This window comes from Motacilla alba, chromosome 2 (assembly GCF_015832195.1).
Source record: "Motacilla alba alba isolate MOTALB_02 chromosome 2, Motacilla_alba_V1.0_pri, whole genome shotgun sequence".
Lineage (NCBI taxonomy): Eukaryota > Metazoa > Chordata > Aves > Passeriformes > Motacillidae > Motacilla > Motacilla alba.
Window position 1 is genome coordinate 54,941,930 of NC_052017.1, and position 25,313 is coordinate 54,967,242.

The 25,313-nt window shown below is 40.0% G+C and overlaps 1 protein-coding gene across 1 annotated transcript in view; it reads left to right on the plus strand.

Moving 5' to 3' along the window:
* The window catches only part of PDE1C (phosphodiesterase 1C), a 351,275-nt gene that overhangs the window by 45,012 nt on the left and 280,950 nt on the right, over positions 1-25,313 (plus strand). The window contains exon 2 of the mRNA XM_038125944.1: positions 16,132-16,303. Coding sequence (XP_037981872.1) covers positions 16,132-16,303 — 172 coding nt within the window. The remainder of the gene's footprint in view (positions 1-16,131; positions 16,304-25,313) is intronic.

Sequence of the window (25,313 nt, forward strand, 5' to 3'; positions counted from 1 at the left end):
TAGGAAGGAATTTTCCCTCTGGGCAGACTAGCACTGCTCCTCAGGGGGCTTTGCCTTCCTTTGCAGCATCGAGCATGACTACTGGTCAGGCCTCCTCCAATCCCTTTTGGCTAGGTTACCGCTTGCTGCTCATGCACCAGGAAGGTGGTCTGTCATGACATAGAGATGTGGGGAGGAATGTTTTTTATCCCCTCAAGGTGAGCTCGCAACTATTTCCAGTTTTTTTGCCTTCCTCTGTAGCACTGAACACAGCCACTTGCCAGGGCTCCTTTGCACCATTTTGACCAGATACTGGCAACTCATGCCCCATGGAGGTGGCCCTCATACCCTTGCACAAGGGGGCTAGTTTGGAATGATATGACTTGATGTCTACATCACGTCTACATACATATGACTACATCATAATTGGTGACTATATATAAGAGCTACATGTGATAGACAAGCCAGTATTTAAAAAACAGATGAGTTGCTGATCTGAACCAGACTAAGGCAGTTCAGTGGTCTGTTTCAGGTGGTGGCCAGAAGTAAAGTATGTTGAGCTTATTTTTGGAGCAAGGGAAGGCAAGACAAGGGAATGGAAGGGAAGGCAAGCCTCAAGGAAAGTACTGCAGAAAATTGCTTCTGCAAATTTTCACTCAGATTTCATAATGCACTTTATCCAAGTCTGTGTCAATCAGACTGGGGTATCTGGGCATCTCATGACAGCAATTGCTTATGGATCAATATAGGAAATGGCACAAACACTTGATTTTTGTTCTGCATCCTTTCTTCTAGATGGACAAAATAGTCTCTCTGTTGAGGACTATACCCAGTCCACGTAGCTCAAAGTGTAGCTGCAATGCAAGATTCAAGTTATGCCCTGGGAGTAAGAAAAAGGTGGGAGCCCCAGGCAGCAGGCTGTGAACTGCTGCTAACTCTTGCCTAACATCCTGTGGTATTGACCACGGAGAGGGGTGTCTGGTCACCCATAGACTCACCAAGAGCCAATGAAGATGAGAAGTCTGGAGAATAAGTATCAATATTGGAATGGTCTCACAGACTGTAAAGGGTATATATTACATCCCAGTCACTCTGGGGCTGCCTCCTGTGTGAGTTGGCAGAGCTGCCCCCAGTCTTAGCCACATGGTGTCTTAACAGCAGCGGGGTGGTCTCCTGGCAGCAGAAATTTTGGCGGCTGTGATGTGGTCCAGCCTGGCCCTGCCCGGTTGTGAGGCAGGGATTGGCCCGGCCCATTGGCTGCGGATGAGACTCAGTGGTGGCAAGATTTCAGCAGCTGTGTTGTGGGGGCTCAAACCAGGCAGCAGAAGGCCCAGTGGCATCCCCGCCCACCACCCGGCAACCTGCTGGGAGAGTCCGGCCTGGCCCTACTGGGAAGGGAGGTGATTGGAGAGAGAGGGCCTCCACTCTTTTTCAGAAAGCAGGAACTAGAGAGAACCTTTAATGGTTTCTCCTTCCTTAAATAATGGTATTCATAGAGGCGGTTGTAGTTTGTCTAATTGGCTAATCAGTCTATCAATTCTCAAAGTCAGCCAGTAATTGGTTTTGCCAGGCATGGAGGAAGCTGTAATGTTCTTTACGGAGAGAATTATCGGAGATGGAGAGAGGCAGGGAGACTGAGTGGTGGTGGTCAGAATCTGAATTTATTGTGGATTACATATACTTATATACTATTCTAGGAAAGCTAGTAATTCTTTACTACAATGATTAGATTAATCATCACATAAACAAACTTATACATTTTGCAACATCTCTTGCTTGCAGAAGTATTGATGTAATCTTCTTTCTTGATTCAATCTTCTTGCAATCTTCAAAGCTCTGTTTATTCTTGCCAAAGCATCCTGATTATCAAATCTCTTATGCTAATCAGGTCTAAAGTGCATCAATAATTACTTCCATGCCTGGTGGGTTTTTTTTTGCTTAATTAACACCCAAGCTATTTCAACCCACAACAGTAGCCTACATGGGAAGATTCCTGTTCTAAAAATCTCATTGTTTATTATTTCCATCTATGTGGCTTAGATTCACTGCACAGAAATATGACCTAGACCTGTTTTTTTAGATGTATATTTATCCTCAGAAGAAATGCATGAGTGGGTTTACTTTTGTCATTGTTAAGGAATGATAGCCCCCAATTTTGTGCCCCCACTGAGATTCTCCAAACCATGTGTCCCCCACTTGCTCCCCCTTTCCCTCCCTCCCTCCCTTTCTCCCTCTTCCGGTGTCTGGAGATGGGAATTGGAGGCTCAAAAGGCAGAGTTCATGGGTTGAGATAAAAACAATTTACTGGAAACAGCAATGACACACAGAATTCGAGACTCCATAACCAGCGGGTTTGTGAAGTAGGTATGTTTATTCAGCACTGGGCACATGGGGGAATAGTTGCACCAAAAATGTGTGCCCAGGAACAGAGTGGATACTCTGATTATGTATACTTAAGATAATACATATTCATGAAAGTTTCAACATCACCTGTACATATTCTTGATAATATTTTTATTTCCAGGTTTTCCTCATTCTGTGCTTTTGCCCCATCATCTGCTTTCTTCTGGTGGTCTTGGGCAGGGGTCACTGATGAAATAAGTAGTCATCCTCACAATGCCCTCTGGATGAACGTAGTCCTTGTGCAGGCTCTCTTGGTGTCTGTTCGTTCTTCAAGGCTTCTGGCCACAGTCCAAACGAAAGATCCAGCTTTTACTGGTTTTTAGAGGACTCGTTCCTGCTTTATCAGTCTTAAACTATAGGGGAAATCCTGTTGTTGCATAGCAAAGGATTATCTGCTCTTAACACACTTGTTTACACAGCAAATTATAGTTGTGTAAGTTCAGTTATAGGTTCCCTATATCAAATGACATAAGAAAATGGACAGTAACAACAATATTAATAATAAAAGGGTACAAAAGAGAAAGTGATTCACATGCAAAAATGATCACCATGGAGCTTGTGACCTGACCACAGCCACACCAGGTCACCCTGACCACTTCCTTCAGCTAAAGATTGGTACAATCCAAACTAGTCCCTCCAGCTAAAAACCAGTGTTATCCCACTGCTCCAGCTGCAACACTTGCTCCATTAGAAGGAACTTCTTCTCCCCAGAAGAAAGTCCCTTTCGCCCACCCCTGGCAATAATGTGAAGTAGTATAGAATAACCTTCATGTCCTAGCCATGCCCCCTCCCAATGACTGCAAAAAGTATAAGTGTAGAAAATCAGCCAGGGCACTTCAATGTTATAAAATAGAAAAAAGGAAGTCATATTCCAGAAGCCAAAAGAACTTTTCCACTTCTCTTGGCATGGAGAATGTCTATATATTTATATAGTTATTCTTCTGTCATCTTCTGATTCACAACTTTTCTGATGGCCATTCTCAGGATTTTAGCAAGCAATTATGGATCAATCACACGCTGCTGGCAACTGGGAATTCCAAGAGGTTTGTGTGTGTGTGTGTGTGTGCGCGCGCGCGCGCGTCTATATGGCCAGAGAAGCAAAGGGGTTGTCCTATTCACGCTCTAAAGACTGGCATGGCAGAGGTTGGAAATGAGAGCCACCTAAAACTTGTGTGACCAGAGACATTTGTTCTGTGACCTTGGAGAGCTGGGGCATATTCAGTCTATGGAATTTATGGAGTGAAAGATCAGGTAGATAAGGACATTATATGTAAGAGTCCATTATTTATATGAGGGATGTGTCACAGCCATCCACTAATATGTGACCAGGCAAGAAGAGGCTACCTTGGATGTTTGCATATGGCATCTGTGAGAAAATAAATTGACACTGAAGAAGTTAAATAAGGACAGAAAGGGAATATAAAGATACCTATTCTCTGAGGCAAGACTGAATGATCATGGGTGTGCTCAGTCCACAAAAAGATGGTGGAAGGAGAAAATTCAGTCTTTCCATGACCAAATTAGAGGAGGATGAATCAACAGAAAAAAAAAAACCAAACTTCCAAAAACCTTCAGTTTAAAGAGATGGCTTGTGAAAGAACAAATTAATAAAAAGTGAAACCAATTAAATGATAGGCCATAACTGACACTGCAGTCAGGTTTTGGCAAGATCTCATAATGTAATATAGGTAAGCATGAAAAGAAATCTACTTTTATGATTGTGTTTGGGAAGTTTATAAAACATCTAATGTCATAGTCTTAGAGAAAAAGCTGCTGGAGTTTCCAGAGATTATATTACTGAAGAGTTTATCCAGATTGTGTATCCAATGTAAATTCATCTATGTATCTATGTTTTTGCCTATCTGCCTAATGTATTTTTCCTCTTCCTAACACTGACCAACTTATTAAAAGTGTGAAATTTATAGTTAAGTTTGTCTGTCTTTGACAGATTAACAAAAAGAAGTCTCCTTGAAAGAATGTCTTTAATGGTGGGTGAAAAACGCCTGACATTCTTGTTACAAACTCTCAGCCGCTTAATGGCAAAACATAGATGATTTTTTATTGTCTGTCAATGCTGTTAAGTGGTATGGGTTTTTTGCATTATACTAGGAGTTAGGCAAACAATATTGGAAAGCTAAATTGACTGAAGTGGCATACTGGTGAAATGGATATCTTCTGTAGAAAATGGTGGAAAACTGTAGGAAATAGTTTAATGAAGCAATTACTAAAAAAAGGAACCTGCCTATAAGGTGGGCATATAGTGAACTTGAATATGAACGATCTATGTTAATCAAAGAACTCATGAAGGTATTTCAATAATTGCAGTTTGAAGCTTTTGAACTTTCCGGGCAGTTACAATACAACATAAAACTTTTGATTGAAGAAATTTGTCTAGACCTTGTATTTTGTTGTCTACTTGGACAAGAAAGTACAGAGAGCATGTGAGTATTTTCCTGTAGTGGATTGATTACAGGATGATGTCTCCTGCCTGTAAAGGCTGTCTTTCTAAAAGAACAGCTGTTACTTACGAACTTGCACTTTGCTATACCGTTCACTGAGATTATTTGTTTCCAGGTTGGAATGGAAAATGTGCATGGTATTAAAAAAAAATTAGAAAATGTTGCTATGGAAGTCAGAAGGTGTCAACCATTTAGGAGAACAAAGTAAATATCCATAGTTTTCATGCTGACAGTCTCATCTAATCAGATGAAAATCAGCCTAGACTTCATTCTACAAGAGTAGAGTGTTGTTGCAGCTGGAATAGCGGCTAATAAAGTCCGGGGTAGGAAGCAAAAAGGGCCTTTGCATAATATCCACAGATGTTTAATTCAGCCACGTAGTATGTTTAGGGTCCAAGCGCACACTCATGGGGAGAGTCCAGGTTTCTGTGTCCTGAGAGGTAGGGGCTGAGCAGTGGCATCAGGGCAGTACAAAGATAAGGGCCAATGGCAGAATAGGGAGGGAGTGGCTGAGGGACATAGGATCAAGGAAAGGAGCCAATGGGGTCAGGAGAGATTTTGAGAGAAGCTTCTTGTGTCTCTCTAACCCAGGGAATGTCGTTCAGTGTCTCCACAGAGTGTGGCTGGAGAATAAGCATATCTAAAGGGACAGTGGTACAGGAAATCTAAGAAAATACTAGAAATCATCTTTGGTGTGGGATTGTGACATTTTTGTCAGAAATTAATCTTTTTTCCTGTCCCAGATTGCAAGGCAAGATGTATTCTATTTGCCATCTGTATGGCAATTGTCTTAAGTGGGCAGTTTTCTTTATCTCTTCCACAACCAATCCTCCCTCCGGGGAGACATCTGCTGATAGGAGGCTATTGAATGTCACTGCATGACTGATAGGAACTATAGCATGCCATTGTGCGATGCTCCACCCAGAGGGAGGAGCCAAGCATTCCTAACTGGATATAATCTTGAGTTCTGGAACACCAGCATGTTTTCTCCACTGGATTTCCCAGAGGAACAGCTGCCTCTTCCACTGGATCTTCAGAGGAAGACAACACCCTTCTACAGGATTCCTGCTCCAACAGAACCGCACCTGACACTCCAGGAGGACTGCAGCCACAATTCCAATTGGACTGCTACCAACACCCTGACCAACAGGATGCCAGGTTCTGACTCTGTCAGTGTTGTTTTGGTCTACTGTATTGTTTATTTTATCTTTTTATTTTCTTCCCTATTAAAGAACTGTTATTCCTGCTCCCATTTTTTTTACCTGAGAGCCTCTCAATTTAAAATTTATAGCAATTCAGAGGGAAGTGGTTTACATTTTTCCATTTCAGGGGAGGCTCCTGCCTTCCTTAGCAGACACCTGTCTTTCCAAACCAAGACATTTCCCCAGCTTTATTAATTCATACCTGGTTTCACCCAAAAGCTTATTACTATTAATAAACTTGAATAAACAAAGTGTTAAGAAGATTTCAGACCATCTGGAGAAAAATTCTTACTTACATATATGTAGAATAAATATGCAGAATTTCCACAGTAAAAACTGCATTGAGTAAATTCTTCTAAGATTTTCACAGTGAGCAAATGCAGAAATGCTCTTTGCTTCTGAATCCTTTCCCTTATACCACACTTGGTCTGGACAATTCCCAGGCACAGGTTATCTTAATTGTATCAGGAATATTTCTAGTAATGCAGGTTTAGCATCCCCTGTATTTCTGTCCTGATCATTGCTTTGCTTTTCTCATCACACCTATGCTCTGTGTGGCTGTATTCTAGATAGAAGACCTTTACTCTATATATGAGTAGTCATATATAAACTTATAACTTAATAATATAACTATTCGAGCCAACTGTGAGAGACTATCCTGTCCTTCCCAAGCCCAAGTCAGATTTAAAGGTACCCAAATTTCAGCTCTTCTTTTAAATGGATGAAGGACAGAATAGTTACGCATATCTCCATAGGTTATACATAATTTGAAAACAACAGAATCAGTGGATAAAAATACAAAGCATTTCTATAATCTATTAAAAATCATTAGTAAAGCAAAAACATACAAGTGTGAAGTACAAGTAATTGTTCATTGCGGTGTTTAATTAGCAATTCTAGCATTTTTATCTAACTTTACTTGGTATGTCCTATTGCCAAAAGCAGGTAACAACATTTTCCACAACTGTTTGTGCCCATGGGACTGATTATTAACTAAATAGTATTGAATTAATGATCCGGCCATCCCACCATCGTGCCAAACAATACTGCAGTTTACCTTTTGGCACAGGAGAATGGTTGCATTGGTCCCATTTTCTGTAAAGATACCATGTGGTCCCAAATCAATTAGCCTCCCGTACTGTAAAAATTATTGTTGTCATTGTCTTATACATGATGTCCATTCCAAAAGCTGTATATTGGAGGTGGGTGTAAAACGACATTTAGGGAAATGAGGTGGAGTGGCATCCACAGCTTTGTTATATGCAGACATAATTATTGGCAATGTAATAGCAGTCAATTTTCTGGCATTCCCTGAGTATACATATAATAAATGTAATTGCATAGAAAAATTAGCACAAGGTAAAGGTATAAGAGGTACTTGTTTAATTCCATATTAAGCATATAGGTGGTAAATCAGTAAGAAAAGTATTGCTAATACTATATGTATCTACAATATTCTGATCTACGGGAGGAAGCCAAGTTCCTTCTACCCATTCTGTTCCATTGTTGCTGAGTGGAGGCTCTGGATCCCACCAAGTCAGAGGCTGAAACAGTGGATGTTGAATGATGTGGGCCCAGTAGATTCTCCCTTCTGCCACTTGATGGCAGTATAGCAGACAAGGTTAATTGTCATCCTTGGCTGGGTTTGATGTATCTCGTCAGGAGCGAATATGGTCCTATAGGTAAAGAAACATATACCTCTCCCCCAAGGTAACAGTGGAACTGGACCTTTCTGCTGACCACCATGTACATCCTCGCATGCAACTTCTGGGTTAACTCCTTCTCCATCAGCAGTCTGACCCAGGAGCCAAGTAAAAGTATCATCAGGGTGGACATTGTGATGAGAAATTTGGCCAGTTTGTAAACATTCACTGACCTTTTGCCAGTGAGTAAGATCATAGGAACCATCTGATGGGTAACAGGGACAAAATTGTTTGACCCATATAAGTAACTGGGTGAGGCTTTGGGGTTGAAGTTTATAACTCTGTTCCCTGGTGATGCACAACAGTCAGTCTTTATGCAGCTTTTGTGATTTCGTCACGCTTTGCCCCATTGTAAAAAATGCTGCCCAGCCATTCACAAATGGCTACCCTGTTTTAGAGACAGCAATGAAAGGAGCTCCTTTACAATCAGCTGAACACACACGCTTGATTTGGCTGGGGTACGCCACCAGACTGGATCATGCCAGTAGTAATTACGTCCTTGTAAATTGGGAGGCATTTGTTAGCATATGAATGCAAGACTCACAAGCTGAGAACAAAATGAATCTGTTCATTGCAGAGTTAAGACAGTACTTATACACTTAGTGTGAGAATCATTGTTCAGTCCTTCACATGCCAGCCGGTTGCAGGCCTGTAATAAATCTGTTGGCCTGACAGTTTGATAGTTTTCTCAAGGTTTGCAGGCTTAGAAGAAACAGGACGCCTTTCCTGTTTTCAGGTGGTGTATAATCTACTTTCTTCCACGCTTCCGAGGAATTTTCTGCAGTGTCAGGCTTATTTCTTTCTCACATAACCCAGATCTAATTGCTTTTGTGAATGTTTCAATCTACTACCTGCAAGGATAGTGATGGACTGGGTACACTGTAGTAAATCAGGGACAAGTAATAGAAGCAGAACCACTACGAGCAAAGATAAGCATGCAGGGAGCAGAACTTCTTGTCTTGATACATGCAGAATACCTGAGTAGAGGGTCAAGAAGTTAACATCTCTACAGACTTGCAGTATGCTTTCGGGCTATGTCATGCATCAGGAATATTATGGAGAGAACAGGGACTTTTCACATTAGCAGGAAGAAAATATCTAATGGAGAGGAAATATGCAATTTACAGTAAATCAGTAAAGTTACTTATAGAAACTGACCAGCCCACACTAGCGGTATTACAGAAACAGGGAGTCCTACAGCTGATGCAGCTGCAGAGGCTGCTCTGATTCAATGTAACATTGACTCTGATGGCTGACCAGAGTGAATGGCTAAATTTGAGACACCAGAAGACTATGTATAAGAAGGACTGCTCAACAGAAAAGCCAATGGGAAAAGTGGGAGGCAACTCAAAATAATGATGGAATATGGTCAGTTGGAGCAAAACCAGTTCTGCCAAAGAAATATTTCATCACCATGGCTAGATGATTTCATGAGAAAGCCCATGGAAGGATGGAAGAAATAGCTGAACCAGTACAGAAAGTATGGGTGGCTACAGGAATTTTTGCTGCTGCAAAATGAATAATAAATAACTGCCCACCTTGCCAGAAATTCTCAAGTATCAGACTGAGCTCGGAGACCATAAGCCTACTTGTTAGTGATAGGAGATCATCTCTCAATCTGGGCAGAAGCCTTTCCAAAAAGAAGAGTTGGCAAATCAGTAGTAAAAGCCTTGCTAAAGGAAATTATATCTGAATATGGGATACCAGAGTAAATTGAACTAAGGAGACAGAGGTGCTCATTTTACAGCAAATATGATCAACAAACTGTGTAAGTCTTTGGAAATTGAGAGGAAATTACACATGCCATATCACCCACAGTGTTCATGAAATGTAGAGAAAACTAATACAATGTTAGAAGAAAAATTAGTAAGAGTATGTGCATCTACTTACCTGAAATGGCCAGAAGTCTTAAACTTGGTTCTGTGGGATGTACAAAATGTTCTATGGTGACTTGTAGGACTTCCAATGTAAAATCTCTTTGGAGGCACTTAGCTCTGCCAGGAACTTTTATCCCAGATACTACCAACTTGTTGGGTAGAGATAATCACTTGATACAGTGTGTTTTATATATGAAAAAAAAGGTTTGAAGAGCAGAGAAAGTATGGACAATGATATCATAGAATTTCATGGGTTGGAAAGGACCCACTAGGATCATCAAAGTCAAACTCCTGGCCCTGCACAAGACAGTCCCAAGAATCACACCATGTGTCTGAGAGCATTCTTGAACTCTGTCAGGCTTGGTGCTGTGACCACTTCCCTGGGGATCTTGTTCCAGTGCCCAACCACCCTTTGGGTGAAAAACTTTTTCCTGACAGCTAACCTAAACATCCACCTCATACCATTTCCTCAGGTCCTGTCACTGGTAACCAGAGAGAAGAGATCAGTGCTTGTTCCTATGCTTTGTGTTGAGAGGAAGTTGTAGACAGCTATGAGATCTCCCTGAGACCTCCCCTTCCATTTAGGCTGAATAAGCCAAGTTACCTCAGCTACTTCTCATATGGCTTCCCTCCAGACTCTTCACCATCTTAATAGTGATGTGGTATCAGCCCACACCAGCTGAAACACAGGTACATAAATGTACAGCCCAGAAAGGAAGTTTTAAATGAGGTATTGTCTAGAAAATCCAAATTAGAACCCAAATAAGAAGGCAAAAAAGGGTAGTTGTAATAGAAGACTCATTTTTTAAGGGATCAGAGGGCCCAATATGCAGACTGGATCCAACTCACAGGGATGTCTTCTGTCTCCCAGCAGGCAAAGATAAGGGACATCACTGGAAAACTCTCCAGTCTACTAAGACCCTCTGATTATTATCTGTTATTGGTTGTTCAAGCCATCAGAAATAAAATAACAAAGAGAAGTCTGAGGGCAATGGAAAGAGACTTCAGGACTTTGAGATAATTAGTTGTGGAAACAAGAGCACAGGCTGTAATTTCCTTGGTCCTTCTGGTAACAAGGAATAATATTGATAAGAATGTATCAGGTCAATGTTTGGTTCCAAGCTTAGTGTAATTGGAAAAATTCTGGGTTTTTTGACCATGGGATGATCTCTTCAACACCTGGTCTACTATCACCTGTTGGGATGCACCTTTCTCAGAAGGGAAGAAGAGTTATAGCACAGGAGTTAGTAGGTCATGTTGATAGAGCTTTAAACAAGCATGGAAGGAGGAAAGGGAAAATACCAGGTTTGCCAGTGATGAGCATTGGGATTGTTTGCCAAAAACCTGAAGCAACTGTGGACTAATAGAATCTCTCAGTCTGCTTCATGAAGTGTTGGCTACAATGTACCATGCCTGAATTGTTTCTACACTAATGCACACAGCATGAGGAACAAACAAGGGGAGGCTTTGGCCCAATCCCAGGGATTTGATATCACTGGCATAACTTAAACCTGATGGGATGAGTCCTGTAATAGAAGGGTCAGAATGTATAGAGATCACAATTGGCAATGGCGCAATTGGGGATATCTGTATAAGAATCAGGGGATAAACAAATAATGTTAATATCATCATGTGAATCTACTAGACCTCCTAGCCAGGATGATGGTCCTGATGAATTATTCTTTGATGAACAAAGGGACACTTTTAAGTCAACTGGTCTTGTCCTTATAGTGGATTTCTATTTTGCCAAACCAACTCGGATCTTGATATAGCTGGTCCAGCCCGGGCCAGAAGATTGCTAAAACCCTGGATGACAACAGGTCCTAAGGGAGCCAACTCAGAAAAATACCCTCTTTGATCTGATGCTTGTCAACAGAGAAGCTTTAATGAGAAAAGTGATGATTGGCATCCATCTTGGCCACAGTGACCACAAAGTGATTGAAATCTCCACTGACAGGAGGAAAAGTGCCAGCAAAACTTCAACTTGACATGTGGAGAGCAGATTTTGGACTGCTCAGGGAATTAGTATGTAAAATACCCTGGGAAAATGTTTTTGCAGTTGCTGAAGTCCATCAGTGCTCATTACTTTTTAAATATCATCTCCCAAGGGTACAGGAGGTTAGCATTTCCCAAATGTTGGAAGTCAAGCAGGCAAAGGCAGAAGGCTGCCTTGGCTGAACAGGCATCTTGTCTTGGAAATAAAGCAAAGAAAGGAAGATGTATGTCCAGTGGAAGCAAGGTCAGGTGACATGGGAAGAATACAGAGATACTGCTTGCCATTGCAGGGAGAAAATTTGTGTGACCAAAGCTCAATTGGAGCTGAAGCTGGCCAGCAAGTGTGGGAAAATAAAAAGAGTTCTAAAAAATATATTAATGGCAAAAGACAGTGTAGAAATAACATTGGCCTGTTGCAGGATGAGCATGATCATCTCACAGTGACAGAAAAGGCAGAGGTATCTAATGCATTCTTTGAGCTGGAGGACCATGGCTGTGAGAATGTTCCTAGCTGAACCTGAACTTGTGTGGGATCTGCTGCTTCATTTGGATCCCTAAAACTCTGTGGGGCCTTCATCCAAGAATCCTCAAAGGTCTAGCTGATGTCATTGCAAAATCTCTTTTGATGATTTTTGAGCAGTCTTAGGAATCTGGTGAGGTCCCAGCTGACTGGAAGCTAGCAAATGTAGTCCAAATTTTCAAGAAGGGCAAGGAGGAGGACCCTGGAAACTACAGGCCTGGCAGTCTCACTTCAGTGCCTAGTAAAATAATGAAAAAGATTATTCTGAGAAGTATTGAAAAACTGGAGGAAATGCAGTTATTGGTCACAGCCAAGCATGGTTTCATGAGTGGAAAGTCCTGCTTGTTGAATATGATTTCCTTCTACTACAGGGTAACCCACTTATCTCAGAAAGCCAGGGGATGTAATCTTTTCAGATTTCAGCAAAGCTTTTCATACTGTCTCTCACAGGATCCTTCTCAACAAAATGTCCAGCATACAACTAAATAATCATGTTACACGATGGATAAGAAACTGGCTCACAGGTCAGACACAAAGAGTTATAGGGAACAGGGTAGCATCAGACTAGTGACCTCTCTAGTGGGGTGTTGCAGGGCTCAATACTCAGCCTAGTTTTCTTCATTAAAGACTTGGATGCAGAACTTGAGGGAATATTAACTAAGTTTGCTCCCTGTGGGCAGAGGCCCTGCAGAGAGACCTCAACAAATTAAATGGCTGAGAAATCAGCAACCATATAAAGTTTAACCAGTCAAATGCCAGATTCTGCACCTGGGACATGGTGTAAGCCTATGATTCTAAATGGCCCTACTATTTTAGGGTGTTCCTGTTTTGCTGTTAAAATTTTAGGTTAGGGAAATTGGATACACCATTCTTACATCAAACAAGTAGTGGATAACCAACCAGCTGGGCAATAACTAACTTCTGAGAATCCTTTTCTTTATTGGTAATTATCTAAGCACTTGTGCACAAGAATCAGTAGTCTTGTACTCTGTCCTATGACAATCATCTTGGCCTTAATTTAGCTATGTTTGTTACTTGTGATAATTTGGTATGTAAGGGTGGAGGTTAAATTTCTTGAAAGGTTTTTCTTTTCCCTTTTAATGAATTAGCAGGTATGCTTAATAAAAGAAAGAAAACACTGTTGAGGACTATACCTAGTGCAGGTAGCCTGGTGTGCAAGTTACAGCTTGTGCCATGGGTGTGGGGAAATACAGAGCCCCAGGCAACAGGACATGATCTGTTGCAGACTATTTGCATAAGAAAGGGCATGGGGACCTGGGCCATAGTCCAGTGAGACAAGGATGGTCAAAGTGGCCAGTCACCCAGAAACTCTTGCGAGTGCCAGTGAAGGCTCCTCTCTTCTGAGAAGACCTCCAAATAAATATCAGTATTTTAATGGGTGCATAGACTGTAAGGGTTAAAACCCCAGGGATTTCTTTTTTGGGATACCTCCCTGGATGCACCCAGCTTCAGCTGTCATAATGTTGATCACCATGGGATCCAGGTGTGCTATGGGAAACCTGGGGACAAGCTGGTGAGGGAAATCTTCTCTGACTGTGTGATTGTGATGTATGTAGTGAGTCAAGTGGGGTGCTGCCAATTCACCAGAGTTGTCCTCTGCAAAGGGGCTTCAGTCCCAAAAATGAAAGTCTTGGATGATTGGAGTGGTAGTGGCTCCTGATGGTTAGACAGAAAAGTTTGCTAAAGAGTTGTTGAAAGAACAGCCATGACATTACAGGCCCTTGAATAATAATATTGTGTTGATGTTGCATATATTTCTGCTGGTTTTGTGTAGCCATTACTTGGCTTTGGACTACCTGGTGTGAAAGGCTATATTTCTAGCTATTATAGCTAGAAATACAGCTACAGGGCTTGGCACAGAAACTCAAGGCTACCTGTAACTCTGGGTAAATACAGTTCTTGCACATTAGGTAGCTGCTCACATTTAAGAGCAAAGAAGAGTATGGAGTTTGCCTGATTACCTGGGAAATTGTCTGAACATAATTATGGAATGGAGAAAGTACCTAAGAATTATTGATGATCTCCTGTCCTTGTAACATCTAGACTGTGTGAAAATAAGATATTTAAGACAGTCAGAAAAAAATTGCTGCTGGCTCCTGTCCACAGCAGCAGATATTGCTGCTTCCAACAAGATAGTTTCTGTGATTTATTTTCTTGACCCATGGGATAACAGCTCTTCTGATTGCTTTAGTCTTGTGCATTTAGCGTGTATTGCATCAAAAAGTAACCCTTAATCCATATATTAGGTCCACTGCATAATTTATCTGAAAGCTGGGTAAATATTAGAAAATTTTACCTAATTAAAATCAGTTGCTGACTTCAGAGACACCCTATTTTTTAGATTCTTAAAAGAGTTTGCATATTGGTACAAAGCCCTTAGAGAATGACTGCTAGCAGAGTTGGTTTGTATTACTAGTTTGGAATGTAGTAAGATTAATGCTTTCTGCACCTTTGTTGTGGGAAGTCTGAAATAATAATCAGCATTTCAGTACCTAGCTGTTCTTATTTGGTATGCTAGTCCAGTCATGTATCATTCTATCATACTTGAAAATTAGAATATGGTGTTCAGTATGGTAGTATTGCTGGGATTTTCAGAAGTGCCTGATTTATTTAGAAACTCTTTGGAAATATTTGAAAATGTGAAACAGACACTTAACAAAATTTAAGTCATGTATTCTCTTCTCCTGCAGCAGGGTAGACATCTGATGAAGGATGCTACTTGTACTTTGTCAGTAGACCTAGACTTACAGATAAGTATGTATTCTCTGAATGATAAGAGCCACTTAATGGCACTTCTAAATATTTTTTTTTAAAAATCCATAGAAATGTTTTGGCATTTGAATATTTACTGTGAAGAGCTGAAGTTTTGGCAGAAAAGAAATATATTTTCTCTTTTATCTATAATTTAGCCACTACTAACTAGTCTAAAGAATGTCAATGATGAGTATTGTATTGATATGGTACTTTGTTTTTGAACCAGTTATTTGGCTAAAGACCCACATCAAAACATATTAAGTTAACAAACTAAGTGTGATGTGCAGACAGTGTTTTTTATTGAGGTGTTGTTGTGGTTTGAATAGACAGGTGTCTGCTAAGGAAGGCAGGAAACTCCCCTGAAATGGAAAATGTAAACCCCCTCCCTAAGAATTATTATAATTTTGAAATTAAGGGGCTCTCATGCAAAGATATGGGAGTAGGAATAACAGCTCTTTTTAGGGAAGAATTTTTTTTTAATGCAGTAATACAAAACAACACTGACAGAGTCAGAATACGACCTGACACCCTGTGGATGAGGGCGTTGGTAGTAGTCTGTTAAAAAAAATGGTGGCTGAAGTCCTCCTGGAGTGACAGATGTGATTCTGTTGAAGCAGTGATCCTGTAGAAGGGTGTAGTTTTCCCTGGAGATCCAGTGGTGGTGTAGATGGGCCTGATGTTCCTCTGGGAATCCAGTGGGAAAAGGCTGCCTGTGGTGTTCCAAATCCCAGATTATATCCAGGTAGGAATGCTTGGCTCCTCTCCCTGGGTGGAGCATTTCATAATGAGATGATGTCATTTTATCAGTCACACAGTGAAACTCAATGGCCCATAAACAGATGATATGTCCCCAGAGGGAGGAATGGGTGTGGAAGAAATAAAGTAAACTGCCCAATTAACAGAAGATAACTGTCCCACCTTTAACAGATGGGAAATAGAATAAACACCCCCAAACCATATCTTTCAACCCAGGACAGGTGTGAAAGCCTCATGTTGTGTAATAAAATATTTTTATGGAAGCATTACATTTTTGCATTTGGAATGACCCTAATGTTTGTGCTTATTTCCCTTTGCATTTTTATTTAGGTTTTCAGGCTTATGCCCTAACTGTGGTTATGCAAATGTAAAATGATAGCAGACCACGTTTGTTTTTCAGAATTCTGACATGCAGGGCAATAAGCCTATGAATTAATTTTCCTTCTCATTCTGTTTTTTCAGGGTCTAAATCACAAAACTGCTTGTGGAACACCATTATTGGTGGGCTGACCAGCAACCTCAAGGAAAGGGCAAAGCTGACCATCATCAATGACCCAAGACGTCCTGAAGAAATTTTAGCAGATGAACTACTTCCAGTGGACAGCCCTGAGGCATTGGTGAAAACATCTTTCAGGTCTGACTGATATGAATTTACTTCATTTATCTTTGAGAGGCTATCTCTTTAAGATTAAATCTGTGGTATGGGTTTGGTGACAGAAATTGATACCGAAAGATTCTGTAATGCTGCATATCTTCATACTGAAAAAGAGTGTAAAAATAAATCCATAAATAATAGTGACTGGATTGGCCTTTAATTTCTTACACTTCATTAGCCTCCCCAAAAGATTATTTACTTGGCAGAAAGTCTGTAACTAGTCAAAAAAATCAACAAAGGCAGCTCGTTATATGATGATGTCTTTGAAGGTTGGTATTGTTCCATTTGAAAGCAATTTAATGATGAAAAATTGCAGTTTAGGTCAGATGATGTGCTTCATCGATGCAAGGGTGAGTTACATCTTTTCCTATTGATGTAATGACTTGAGAACTGTCTAGCATTAATATATGAAGGGAAAGAACTCTGACCAGGGTCTTGCAAAAAAGTGATTTCTGCTGTTGTAGAGTGATATATCTCTATATAGATAGATATCTATATCTATCTATATATTGTTGTGTTTTCCACTCTTTTATATAATGCTGTCGATGTACACTTGCCATATGTTTCTTGGAAACATGTTTTCTGTAAAATTGTCTCTCAAAGTGAGGTAAAATACAGAAGCCATAGGGCATACAATGGATTTTTGACTGAAATTTGAAAATTGGTGTGAAATTGGTGTGCCCAGAAAAAGCAAAGTGAGTCGCAGAATTGATTTTTCAAACTTTTTTCAGCTTATTTTTTGGTTGTTGAAATTTTTTGCTCTACTTTTCTTTTGTATTAAACATACCTGTATTTAAAATAATGTTCCTTGATTTGGATAAATTTCTCTGACTGCAGTGATTTTGATTATACCTGAGTCTGTGAAACTTATTTCACTCTTCATACAATTATTATTTTGAAGGTACTTGATTGAGTCTTTATATTTGGTAGTAATTTCAGGTATTTGTTCATACTGATTGATGTTTAAAGTACCATAAAGTGAGTTTATGCCAGTCTATATAAATAACCCTGTAATTTCATAGTGGATTTTCATTCTTCAATATTCACATTTAAATTATTCAGGACAAGGATTTCAGAACCTGGATCCTCCTTTAATGATGGCCTATGGTATTTAATGACTTAAAAGCTTTGTATCTCTGATATTTAAAATTTATAATTTCAAGAGATCTAAGTTTTTGCCAGCTTTTACTTTGAATAACAATATATGTGTAGCAGCATTCCTTACATTGCCATTGTCAAGATAATTTGAAACATTTAATGCAGAAAAATAGTGTCACGGCATTTTGAATAGTGTAGCATAATAAGGACTGATGAGTTGGAAAATGTAATTTAACAAAACAGTTTTGCTAATACAGTTTAAAAGGCTTTATAAGCATCACAGAATCTTTGTATTATATCAATATAGATATTACTGTATAATATGGCATTTTGGGGGACTTTATAGATGGAAGTCCAAACAAATTGTTTTGGATTACAAAATAAATAGTAAATGCCTAGTTTTCCAAGGAATCAAAGCCCTGTGTGTGCTTAATAGTTTTGTGGAGGAGAGGAAGGTAAGAGAGTTGTCTTGGTTTGTAAAAAAAGGTGTTGGCCAAGGAAGGCAGGAACCTCCCTTGGAATGGAAAATATGATCCCCTTCCATTCAAATTATTATAACTTTGAAATTAAGGAGCTTTCAGGCAAAGATATGGGAAAAGGAATAACAGTTCTTTACTAATATGTAATAACAAGGCAAACAAACAACAACAATGGCAGCAACAACTAACAAAAACAGAAACCCAAATAACAATCTTCTCTCAAGGGTCAAGCACTTTCCCCTTTGTTGTGATCTGGTTTAAACTTGGAAAAGCAAAGAAAACTACATCTCTGTGCATAAACCAGAAAGAACTTGAAAGGTTCAAAATATACCCAAAAATTAGATTAAAGCCAAATGAGGTTAGATGTTGGTGCCAAAAATTTGATATATTTTATTTAATAGTTAAAGAGGCAAAGAAAAAGAGGCAAAGAGAAAAAAAAAAAAAAAAAAAAAAAAAAAGAAAGAGATAGAGAAAGAAGTGTGCACAGGGACCGGGGGGACAGGGGGAGAGCGACAGGGCTTAGGTAGAAGCATATCACCCATCCAAGGGTCCCTACATTGCTCCCCTCTGTTATAGATATATATTATATTATTGGCTTTTTGCAAATATTTTAATGGATGCTATATGTACAATGTTAAAGTAACTTTGCTATAAAAATATAGTCTTTATATCTGTTATTTATAGTAGTGAAATAGCTGATATAAGTATGCTTGTGTTAAATGTTAACTGCTTAGTTGGGATAGTATCCAATAAACATATGATGAGGACCCCTACTACTGATATGCTGACTGTCAGCACTCACCGTCTGAAGACAGTATGGACCAAAACCCAAACACAAGAGGTGATGATAAGAATGGACTAAAACCACAACCAAGAAATGTGCATGCTCTAAAAAGGTAGACCCAAGGAGGGGCCATGCTAAAACAGTTCTTGGAACATATAAACAGTTTGGGTAAAAAGTTTGTATATGCATAATTGTTTAGGAATATGCAACAGGCTGATGCAATAGAAATTGTAGATAAAGGGTGTTTCCAAAATAGCAGATGTGCTCTTGGCTGACTGCCAAGAAGCACCCAACCGTGTATCTTTGCTTTATTGTCTTTGTCTCCTATTGTCCTTCATTAAACTTTTAAATTTTACAAGGAGAGTGAACCTTGTTTTTTATACCTCCATCTGGTCTTCTTGGTGGTGAGGGTCCTCCACTGTGGCTGCACCATGCCTCACCACACCACACCGCACCACATGCTGCCACACACTGAAGAGTATAGAATTCAGTGGATTAATATACACTTTGGGCTAGTTTGGAATGCCAAGTTTGACATAGTCCCTTGCAACACTGAGGGTCTGTTGCATCATGCTGCAGTGCTCTGGTGCAGGGTCTGGGGACCCCATGGAGGGGGCCTTTGGTGGGCCATGACACCCCCTTCTGCTGTGGATAAGCTTCTCCAGGTGAACGGCCTCATAGCTGAGCTCCTCTGCACATTGGAGGATGGGCCTCCACTGCCTCTGACCAGAGGCCTTTCCAACACGCACCCAAAGTTGCTCTTCCCTCACCCTTTGGTTCGAGGGTCTGTTCAAAGCCTGGCAGCTGATAGCCCTGGGGCTGTGGTCTCCTCCCAAAGGCACTAAGTTTATGCTTTGTGAATGTCCCCAATCCTGAGTTGTTACTTTATCTTATCTTCATCACCAAACAGTCCAGGGCCTCACTCAGAAGGCCTATTCAGGGTCTTTGCAGCTTTAATAATACAGTTTTAAAAGTCCTTTGTTGGAGTCCACGGGAGAAAAGCGGCCCTTAACATAAGTGATCAGCAAATCCCAAACTTTATTGATAGCCACACATATTTATATTGGTGTTAATGAGACTAATACATATTGCAAAAAGTGAGCTCATTATTGGTTAGTTGCTTATCAGCCAGCTGCACCTATTTTTACATTCTTGTGGGTATACTGTTACAGCTTTTCTGTGTTTCTTCATATTTCTAACCTAAGATCATCATCCTCCTTATCCTGCTATTGTACCAAGGGCACAGCATCCCTGTCTTACACTAATTGCTAGTTCCCATGCTTATCTCCTTCTTGTTTAACCAACGGTATTATGCCGCCGTGACCTTTCTCAGCGAGCCAGCTGTTCATAAAATCCTCCACAGTCCTTCATGAAAATGTTTAACTCATAAACAATAATATTTCAGTCTCTGACAACCTCTGATGTAATTATGGCCACAGCCAGCAGGGGCGCTGCTAGCTTCCAGCTGGGCAGGGCAGGTGCGGTGATTCCCTCGTGGCTGCAGGAGGTGCTGCGGTGCGAGCCCAGCTGCTTCTCTCCACATGGGTAATCATCAGTGTGTGGGCGGAAAAGATAGAAAAGGGCCTTCCTTTACAAACTCACAAGGGCAGCCAATCCTGGTGCCCCTCTGGATGGCAAAATGGGTTGTAGCAGTAACGTTCAAGCAGCAGCTGGAACGGCAGAGGTGGGCACACCCGGGGTAGCGAATGAAATGTAGCAGAAACTCAGCTGCAGCAGGAGATGTGGTGTCCTGGCAGGCAGGAGGTACAGGGTTACAGTGTAGTGAAAACCAGTGTAGCTACAGTGTAGTGAAAAACACTTTTCTGCAGTGGCAGGGCTGGGCAGTGGCAGCTGGGTTCCCAAACGCAGTTGGGAGAGGTGATTTATGGAAAGACACAACTCATGGAAGTTGTAAAGTGGTATGTATTTATTCAGCGCTGTGAAAAACGCCATTCACTTGTGTTAAAATTTTAGAAGTTTAACAGTAATAAAATGGTTATAAAAATAGTAATACAAATTAGAGCAATAAGATTTGGACAATCAGAGTTAGGACAATAAAGGACAATAAAAATTAAAAGAATTATGAAGGTTTGGATGCTTTCCTCAAAAAAGCATGTCTCCTAACAAAGGATTAACCCTTAAAAGCAATAGCCTGTTGCATATTCATGCATCTCATACATGATGCCAACATTCCTTTCAAACTAGGGATTTTTCCGTTTATTGTCAACTTCCCCCCTTCATCTTGTAAATCATGTTTTTGTTCCATGGAGTCTGAAAGGAGGTAGGAGCCTGGTTTTTCCTGACAAGGAGGCAATAATTCTTCTCTTTGGTATTTTAGTGCCTTGTTGCTGTTATCTCTGTGCGAAGAATTTCTTGATTATCTTATCCATTCCTTGAGCTAGTTACAAAAAGTATTTTACATCACATAGTTTCTATTTTAATATTATGGTGTAGCCAAAAGCTATATTTAATACACTCCTTAAAAGGATTAATACAGCATAGCTTTCTAACATAACACATATAATATTCATTTTAATGTTTGTGAAAAGCCAATCATATAATATGCATTTTTCACAAACATCTTATGTTTTGCTAAGGTCTATATTATAACATGGTCATTGCACCACTATTTCTATAAGCAATACATAGATATCATATTCATTACACTACTATTTCTATTAGCAATTACATACTTAAACTGATAAATTATTTTATATTTACAAGCAGCTAAAAGGAGTTATAATTTGTACTGTATCTAAATACTTATGATCAATAACAACATGCAAAAGCTAATACATAAATGTGAAAGCCAATATTATATAGTCATTTTTAACACCTTACTGCATCTGATTCACTGCTGTTAAAGTATATAAATACTTTCATGCACAGTGTCTTGGGGTGATTTTATGATGATATTTTATTCCCTCATCATCTGCTTTATAGCCAGAAATGTCTGCTGTAGCTTCAAGATGGACCCAGAGGGCGGGGAGCCTTGGGCCCCTGCAGGGCTTTTGTTCAAACCATCCCTCTCCAGGGTGCTCCTGTAGACCAGGATGTTACATTGTTCCTTTTGTTGGATTAGTTTTTCTTGCTAGTGAAACAGAGATTTTTTGAGTTCACTTGAATTAAGCATTTAAAAGGCAGCCTGTAGAACTATATGTTGAATTTTAACCTTCTTACTTAAGAAACCTCTACCATGGTACAAAGGGCATAGGAAAATGCAAATTTCTAGAGCTTCTTACATAAAGAACAATACCAGAGAAGACCAAGAGATACAAAAGGCCCAGATAAAGGAACTCCTCTGTCTCCAAGCTAATTAAGCCTGACAGATGTACTCAGATAAGCACAAAGGGACCAAAAGCGCATGCACAAAGGAGAGAAGTTCAAAAGTTCAGCCATGAGGAAGACCACAGCCTTCAGCCTCAGAAGACCACCAGAGACCCCTGTGCGATCACCACAGCAAACAATACATGCCCAGAAGGGCGTGGATCTGATTACCATACGAGGCGAGGACAGGCGGGGCCAGGGGTTGAATATGCATGGCAAAGTTGTGCAATGTATTGCATATGGAATACCTTTGTGAATAAAGATGTGGGACAGACTGCAGCTCGGGGCGCAAGTTTTCACGGGAGCTATCCCACTTGTGCCAGGTGCTCACATACATACCCACTTCATAACTATATCTGGTCGTGGAGTATATTTATTCTTCATATCGCTTCACTAGTTTGAAGCAAGAAGTTTTCCTTTTTTTCCTTCCTGTAGCTTGGAGGCTGTAGAGGCTGTAAGGCTGTACCAGGAATCCTCCAGGCTTTTTTTTTTTTTTTTTTTTTTTTTTTTTTTTTTTTTTTGTCGGTCCAGGGAGCTGGCGGGTGGCTGTCATGAATCAGAGACCTCATAGAAGCTGAACCAATATCAGAGAGAACACGAAAACCCATCAGCTTCACTGGGTTTGAGGAGGAGACTAACGCCAAAAAGGTTCCCATTTATTCTGCCTGAGGGGCTGCATGAACTCCTGTTCCTCCCCTTCCCTTAGACAAATGGGGCAGCTGCCATCTTTGCCTCCTGACCACGTGGTCTGGTGGGGGGGTGGGGGGGTTAAGTATCCAGCATTTATTCAATCCTTTTCTGTGCTTTGTGGGCACTTTTGTGTGCGTGTGTGTGTGTAAACAAACAGCTTGATTTTGTGAGAAATGACTGCTCACTTTTAAAATTTTAGAGATTTATTAAACCTTAACAAAAAATTTCAACAAAGGACTGAACAAGGAAAAATTACAGCGCTGGAAGCCCTCTCTGTGACTACCAGCTAGATGGCTCATTCACAAAATGGCTGCTCCCCCTTTTATACCTTTGGTGTTGCATCAGGTAACTCTAGCCCCTCCTATAGTCTGTCAGTTAACTCTTCTTCACCATCCATTGGTGGAGACTGCTCTCTTGCAACTTGATTGGAGATCAGGTATTCCCATTCCATGCTTCTTAGTAACAAGCCTACTCTCCCCGCAAATGCCCCGACCACTAAGGCTATTACAAGGGGAGGGGAAAGAGGACCATGGGGTACATATTACAATAACATCACTATACATCCTAACATGCACATAATAGCTATGTCTTAATTGTGAGAGCCAACTACTACATTACTTATCTATAACTGTTGTTTTGTTTTTTTTTTACTTTCACTCACTGGTATTAATTTCTCTCATTGGCAAATGGAATTATCAAAGTCCTTCTCTTTAGAGGAAATGCTCATTCCAGCGTGTTTTCTCCTAAAATTTGTCTCTAAACTGAGACACACAGTTGAAAAAATGTCACTCCAAAGTTAAAATGAGTCATACTTCCTTGTGATTTCCTACCTTTTAAAGGACTACATATAAGCAGCGTGAAATTCCCGTTGCCACATCTTGCATTAGATCTTGTTTTTTACTGTGCAATTATCTTCTGTAGCTTGGAAAATTAAGAAGAGATCAATATTTGATATTATCAACATCTAGATATGAGCTGGAAACACATTTAAACATAAAAGAAGGAATGTGGTTATTTCAATGCTTTCACGTTTAGCTTTCCTGCAGTAATAATCCGTTGTAATCCAGACGTAAAGCAAAAAAAAAATCAAGCAAAATCAACCCTCTCTTTACATCCCAAATACATGTGGTGCATGATCTTTTAATAATTTAGAAATGTTCTGATGGTGTTGATTTTTTTATAATTATTTTACAATCTCTTTTCTGAAAGATATTGTAGTATACATTTGTTTGCAGTAACACACTGAGTTAGCAGTTCACAAGTAATTTTGTGTCCTGACTGGTTATACTACCGCAGTGCTTAAAATTTTAAAATCTCTTCTAACTGGCATTTGGTCTGTTTGTCTATTAAAGATACCAGAGGTCCAAGTTTGAATTACATTTGAAAATACAGTGGAATTGTAGTGGTTCATCCCTTTTTTACAAGGGAAAATTGTAATTGGAGACCTGGAAGTGATTAGCTTCTTGATCCACTCTTATTGCAACCAATCTGACACATCATTTCCTTTGCACAAACAGGCAAGTTCACTACTACAGAAGCCATGATCATTATATATTTTAACAGCTGCGCAAGGCTGTGAACTGATGCCCAGGAATATTCATATGGACTTCTCAGGGCTGTATGATCTGCATGTTGGCTAGAGGTGTCAGTAGTTATCAACAGTGAAGTCTGTAACTCTCCTCCTAAATCTGCATTTTGATCTGGGATTGCATTTTGCATGGGATGCAACTGATGGGAGAGGTGAGGGGAGAAAGTTACCCAGCTGAAGACCACCACCACAAGACTCGGAAGAGAGGGGGGAGAATGGAACAAACCATGAGATACAAACAAACTTATTCAGTGCAAAATACCAAACCACCCAGTGCAAAATAATAACTAAAGAAACTACTTAGTGCAATACAACAAATAATAGTTCAGCTAACTTTATGACTAGAAAACTTCCTTTCAACAATTACAATCTGGGATTCAGAAGGGAAAAAAAGGCTATCAGTGCAGAGTAAAGTCTTTTCAATGTAAAATTATGTGCAAATGATTTTCCTTTGGTGGCAGGGCTACAAAAACATGCAAGTGTACTTGAAGAACTCTGTTGGCATTTACTGCTTTCATAATAATTTATTTTGGAAAAACAAACAAAACCCAGTTAAGCCAAAACATCTTCTAAGAATAGACTAATCGACTTATCTTTATCAAGTGTGTATAAGTGAAGAAAGGACTGTTAAGTACTCATCTCAAAGGAAGAGTCCTCTAAGCTGGAGATGTTTGTAAACAGTTAATATAAGTGTCAGTTCTTGCTTTTGAAGAGAATGTTCCAATTTCAGAAGGCAAGTGCTTTTCTATTTTCTTCTTTCTCACACAGTAAATTCATGGTATCATGTAAGTCCTACTTTCATGTTTGTCTGTGCTTTGGATAGACAATGTAGCATTCATCTTGGATGCATAAAACAAGGCTCGTGTCGTACCTTGTTAGTACAGGTATTATCTCACAAATTCCATACTCTATATGTGCAGCTACCATGGGAATCATATGTATAGCTAGGGTTTGACTACTTGATGTTGACAGTGAGACAGTATTCAAAGAAAGATGTAATGGAAACTTCTCTAATAAGTTACT